The sequence below is a fragment of the Hemitrygon akajei genome, chromosome 26, assembly GCF_048418815.1.
Source record: "Hemitrygon akajei chromosome 26, sHemAka1.3, whole genome shotgun sequence".
Lineage (NCBI taxonomy): Eukaryota > Metazoa > Chordata > Chondrichthyes > Myliobatiformes > Dasyatidae > Hemitrygon > Hemitrygon akajei.
Genome location: NC_133149.1, coordinates 14,081,246 through 14,087,245, shown reverse-complemented (window position 1 = coordinate 14,087,245; position 6,000 = coordinate 14,081,246). Strand labels below are relative to the sequence as shown.

Sequence of the window (6,000 nt, the reverse complement as noted above, 5' to 3'; positions counted from 1 at the left end):
CAATCACTTTCCCCTCGCCCTCCCCTCCCCACTCTCCCTGTAGCGTTAATGTGACTCGGACACCGCAGTATTAAACACACACGTTTATTCACCAGACTTCCATTTTACAAAACCCCTGCGTTCTGACGTCATACACACTCTGACCTACGAATACTCACATAATACATTACATCCCCCTTATCAAGTTTTTTTTAACAGTACTGTGAATTACCAAAACAATGCCTCTAGGTATGACTTTCTAACATTACAACAGCCATGACATAAACTAATAAAAAATCTTAACTTCTTATACTGTATTCTACATTCTATCTTACAATACTAACAGCAGTATATTTTATTTTACTAACATAGACTAAGAAACCTTTTATTTCACACCTTGGAACTTATAACGTGTGATTTTGTCTCAAGCTGTGCGAGACTGTAGGTAGATCTAGTCTCTGTATCTAGCTGGAAGTTTGACTTGTCTCCCAGACCTTGTGCGATAGAACTGTGCTTGTCCTTCAGAGTCAGTCTCTCGAGTAACCTCTGTGTCTGCATTTCCACCTCGGTCTGCCTGCGCCGAACATTCACCATCATTGCGTCGTGGGGTTTCGTCACGCCCCTCACTCTTGGTGTCGTTTGTTTCCATGTCTGTATCCGTGGAAATGTCCTGTGTATCTGTACGTGGAAACACCCTCTCACCTGTCTTCAGCAGATGCTTCCTGTTCCTCCTGTAGACTCTTCCATCCGGCGTGCGAACTATGAAGGACCTTGGTTGCTGATGCCTGTTCACAACCACAGCTGGCTGCCAAGTGTCTCCTCTCTGTATTCTGACATTTTCACCTGTATGCAGATCTGGTAACTGTCTTGTATGTCTGTCATAGTAGCTCTTTTGCTTTATTTGCTTGTACTTTAGCTTGAGCATTACTTTCAGGAGTCAGTGGAGTTGTGGATGTTGGCAGCTTGGACTTCAGACAACATCCCATCAACAGCTGCGCAGGAGAGAACCCCACACCCTCAATCGGTGGGTTGCGGTATTCAAGCAGAGCAATGTACGGGTCACTGTTGCTGCTTTGTGCCTTCTTGAGCATGTTCTTCACAGTTTGTACAGTTCTCTCTGCTTGTCCATTAGACTGAGTGTTCCCAGGACTGGAAGTAACATGTTGAAATTCCCAGCTTTCTGAAAACTCTCTAAACTCACCACTGGCATATTGTGGACCATTGTCACTGACAACAATATCTGGAATACCATGTCTTGCAAATGTCGACTTCATTGCGGTAATGACACCTTGACTGGACGTGTCACTTAACTTGGTGATCTCCGGATATTTTGAATAGTAGACCACACAAAGCAGATATTCTGCACCATTGAAAGAGATCTGTGCCAAGCTTCTCCCATGGTCTTCCTGGTAGTGGGTGGGGAAGCAGAGGCTCTCTTGGATTGCTGTTTTTATTTTCATTACAAACAGCACACTGAGACACAATGTCCTCTATCTGAGTTGACATGCCTGGCCAATAGAGAATGTCCCTTGCTCTTTCTTTACATTTCACTATCCCCAGGTGTGACTCATGAATTCTGTTGAGCATTTCCTGTCTCATTTGATTTGGTACTATGAGTTTTGCCACTTTGAACATTAGTCCTGATGCATCGCTAATTTCCTCTTTAAATGTCCAGTATTTCTGTATTTCTTTTGGAACATCTTTTCTTTCTGTTGGCCATCCATTCATTGTAATGTCTCTTAGCATTTGCATTTCAGGATCATCTGCAGTCGCTTTCCTGAACATGTTCAACTTCTCCTCAGAAATAGGTAGCTGAGGTGTAACCCAGTTGACCTCCAGCTCTCTTCCTAGCAACTCCAAATGGAGGCGTGGGTTCGAATCCCACTTCTGACACCATGTAGCATTAATGTGACTCGGACACCGCAGTATTAAACACACACGTTTATTCACCAGACTTCCATTTTACAAAACCCCTGCGTTCTGATGTCATACACACTCTGACCTACGAATACTCACATAATACATTACACCCCCTTCCCTCCACCTAGACCTCTGTCCCCCTCCCCCCAATAACCATTGCACCCACTCCCCTCCACCTCCCCTCCCTTCCCTCGACTCTCCTGACTTCCTATCATTCCCCTCCCCTCCCCCACCCCTCTCCTCCCCTCCTCCTCTCCCTCTCCCCTCCCCCCTCTCTCCCCATCCCCTCCCCCTCCCTCTCCCCATCCCCCTCCCCTACACTCTCTGTGTGACAAGCTTACCCCTGACATCCCCCTTGTACCTACTTCCAAGCTCCTTGAAATTATCCCCCTTTGTGTTAGCCATTTCAGCCCTGGGAAAAAGCCTCTGGCTATCCACATGATGTGCTGCTGTGGGTTCCAGCAGCTGCAGAATCTCTTGCGTGTGTGATGCTTGGTTCTGCATTTTCCAACCATTGGGAGCATTCTCCTTGCACTCTGAATGTTAGAATTAATTAATTAAATAAATAAAATGAATGTTTCTCTGAGATCTCTTATTCTTTTATATGTACTTCATAGAACACAGGGCTAAGTTAACAAATCTTCCATATAATACAGATTGTGGAAGCACTCAGCAAGTCATCACATCTGTGGAAAGAGAGACACAGTTAAAAATTTCTGCTCAAAGACATCAGAACATGGAAGAGGAAGCAACCATGCACTGCCCCAGAGCTTCTTATCTGCATCACCCACTTCCTACTTAGGAACTAATTCCATATTCTGGCCACACACTGAGTGAAAAAGGTGCCCATTAACTCCCTTTTAGATCTTTCCTCTCATCCTAAACCTATGCCTATTAGTTTTGGACTGCCCTACCCTGAGGAAAAGACTGTTACTGTCCACCTTATCTCTGCCTCTCATCATTTTAAGCATTTGTATACAGTCATCCTACATTCTCCTCCATTCAAGGAAGCGCAGGATCATATAACTTAGAAAGGTTTTGCTGTCTTTTTTTTTGTTATATATTCAGTGTCTTGTATACATTGTACTCAGTGTGTTATCTGTATCTACCTGCCTGTAACGTTGCTTGCAAGTCACATGACATTAAACTCAATCTAACCTGACCTATCCTTATGCCTACTCTTGACTCCTCGTTCAGTTCTGTATTTTCCTCAGCATTATGTGTTTCCAGCCTATGCCGCGGGGGCGGAGCAATGCGTTAAGTGACGGGTTGTATGGGTGGGTCTATGCGCTGGATACTGGTCTATGTAGGCCGGGGCGGGATGTCAAAGTCTCCGTACACTTGACGGAGGCGGCGGTGTTCTGGTATCATGGTGGCGATGTCGGATTTTCGATTCGTTGTAATCGCACTGTGGCTCCACGTCGGCTGCTGTACAGGTAGGAATTGCGCTCGGGGCTGGTTTCTGGGACTTGCTGGATGAGGCGGCGAGACTCGCCCTCCGCTCGGGAGCGGGACCCACTTTTAGCAACTCGCTGTCCCGATATGGGAGAGTGTCACATTGTCCACTGAGAAATCAAAACGGAGGAATATTGTTTAAATGATGACAAATCGCCGAGCTCCGAGATAGAGAGAGAGTCATGTGTCCCAATGATCCTTGAAGCCTAGTGTACATATATTGCAACTGATCGGGAAAGTATTTGGTGTTGCGAAATTGAAAACAGAGAAAGTTATGGTTCATTTGGTGAGACTGTAGATGGACTACTATGTACTATGTTTTATTAATGAGGTATTAATACTGCATTAAAAGTAGTGCATAGGTTGTGATTTATTATACAAATAGCACAATAAAATACACTGCAGAAGCTGGAATCTGGAGCAACTCAACTGGTTGGGCAATAGATATGGAGGGAGGTAGACTAAACTTTGAAGGTCGAGATCTCGGCTGATAATGTTTTACTGGACAAATAGTTGCAATTTATAAGTTAAAAATACAAAATGCTGGCAGAACTCAGCAGACCAGACAGCATCTATGGGAGGAGGTAGTGACAACATTTCGGGTCGAAACCCTCCATCAGGATTTATAAGTTTTATAATGTTATGCCCGTGGTCCCCTCCTTTTTGAGAATGGCAGGATCGCTATTGATTCGAGTCAGGAGACCCAGGAAATGAGAGAAAGACATGCAGAATCCACAAAGAGTTTGGAATGTGTCCTGGCCTCCGAAAGGCGGAACCATTGATAACGGCTATTGTCTCTTGGAGATGGACTTGTGTATTGAATCCTGTACGATGCATCGAAGCCCCCAGGCAATGAACCGAGGGGGGGGGGGTTGGTGGAGGGATTGCATCATCCCATCCTGATTGACATCTGAGACCCTGTGAGTCAGGATAAAAGAGGGTCTGAGGAACAGCCCCTTCAGACGCACCAGAAGAAATGCTAGAACTCCTGTAACAGCGTAACAGCGAAAGCCGGTGGAACCAGCCCACGTGCGTCCTTTTCCATTTGCCTCGGAATTGGTAGGTCTTGCCACGGAAGCACGGCTTTAGCTAACCTCGAAGGGGAAATCAGTCCCCCCACAACTCTCGAAGGATTGACATCATAAAAGGAATGGGCAAGTTAAACCTCCGTCTTTCTTGCCAACCAAAAAGGCTGCAGCCTACAGCTTGACTGAACTAAAGTGACTTTTATATTTCCATCGGACAATACATTATCCCCTAGACAATGATAGAGCTATTTCTTATTGATTATTATTATACCCGCGCTTTTAGATTTAGTATTGACGACGTATATTATCTGTGTGTTTGCATTGATATTATTTTTGTGTATTTTTATCAATAAATACTGTTAAAAATAGTACCATCAGACTCCAACGGACCTCTCTATCTTTGCTGGTAAGTGACCCAGTTATGGGGTACATAACAATAAGTTGTCTTGTATATGGAAAAGTTGAAAATGCTGATGGAATTTTGAAATGTGAAAGGCAACTTGACTGAACTGTTAAAAAATCTGATAGGTATTAACAGAGTGGATGATCTTCCCTCCAATGGAAGAATCTAGATCTAAGGTCCACTTTCTTGGTCCCCTTTGTTCTAAAACACTCCCCTCAGAGCCCTACTGTGAAAGCCCTATTTTCATTTGTCCTCTCAAAATGCAACACCTCACACTTATCTGAATTAAACCCCGTTTGCCATTCTTTGACGCAGTTACTCAGCTGACCAAAACACCTCTGTAAATCCTGGTAACCCACCTTCACTGTCAATGCCTCTACCTTTAGTACCATGTGCAAACATGCCTTATACATTCTAATCTTAAAGTCATTAATGTAGAATGATGGTTAGGGATTACTGGTGTGAAGGGGGTTTCTTTTTCTTTGTTACTGTGTATGTTAATCAAAATGGCTCCTTTGTTTTGTTAAAAGCAGGAATGCTTCTTTGTTGCGAGAGAGTGCTGGAAGCTTGTAACGAGAATTGTATTCCTTTATAAACCAATTGGGATTAATGTTGTTCTTTCTTCTGAGTCTGTAAGCTATTGTTGGCGGGCTTTTGGGGAGATCGGCGCAAGGGGGTGAGAGAGAGAGGACGCGATGCTGTAAGCTGGGTGAGGAACGGACCCCAAGTGGGGGTCCGAGGCCAGGAGGTACCCCGAGGAGAGGAGACGAAGATAGATGTGCTTGGTTGACCACTTCGGGTGTTCCTGAGCTGTGAGTCGAGGAGTTTGGAGGGGATCGAATGGTGGCCAGAAGACTTCAGTAATTGAGCTCCAACGGTTGTGCACGAAGTGGTTTGGACCTTGATAAGTTTGGCACCTTTTCTTTATTTCCTTTTCCTTCATATATACTGTATCGTTATTAATCACTTAGTTATAGTAACCTGATTACCCAGTTTGTCGGGGCCGAAGGCTGCTCCCCCTAGACGAGAACGAGTTGAGCGAGCCTGAGGTGACCCAGGGGAGTTAACCCAACTGGAGTTAAGGAATTATGTGAATACAGCATATATTAATTCAAATGAGAACCAGCCTTTAGATCCTAATGTTAATTGCAAGCAAACATCGGTTTGAAGTTACAAGGATAGCTTTGCACCCTGGTTCCCATACCCTGAACTCTA

General features: G+C 44.5%; 1 protein-coding gene across 1 annotated transcript in view; it reads left to right on the top strand.

The window, feature by feature from the left end:
- Positions 1 to 3,169: 3,169 nt before the first annotated feature.
- siae (sialic acid acetylesterase) overlaps positions 3,170 to 6,000 on the top strand; it is a 70,342-nt gene continuing 67,511 nt past the window's right edge. Inside the window, exon 1 of the mRNA XM_073029595.1 lies at positions 3,170 to 3,335. Coding sequence (XP_072885696.1) covers positions 3,269 to 3,335 — 67 coding nt within the window. The 5' untranslated portion in view covers positions 3,170 to 3,268. The remainder of the gene's footprint in view (positions 3,336 to 6,000) is intronic.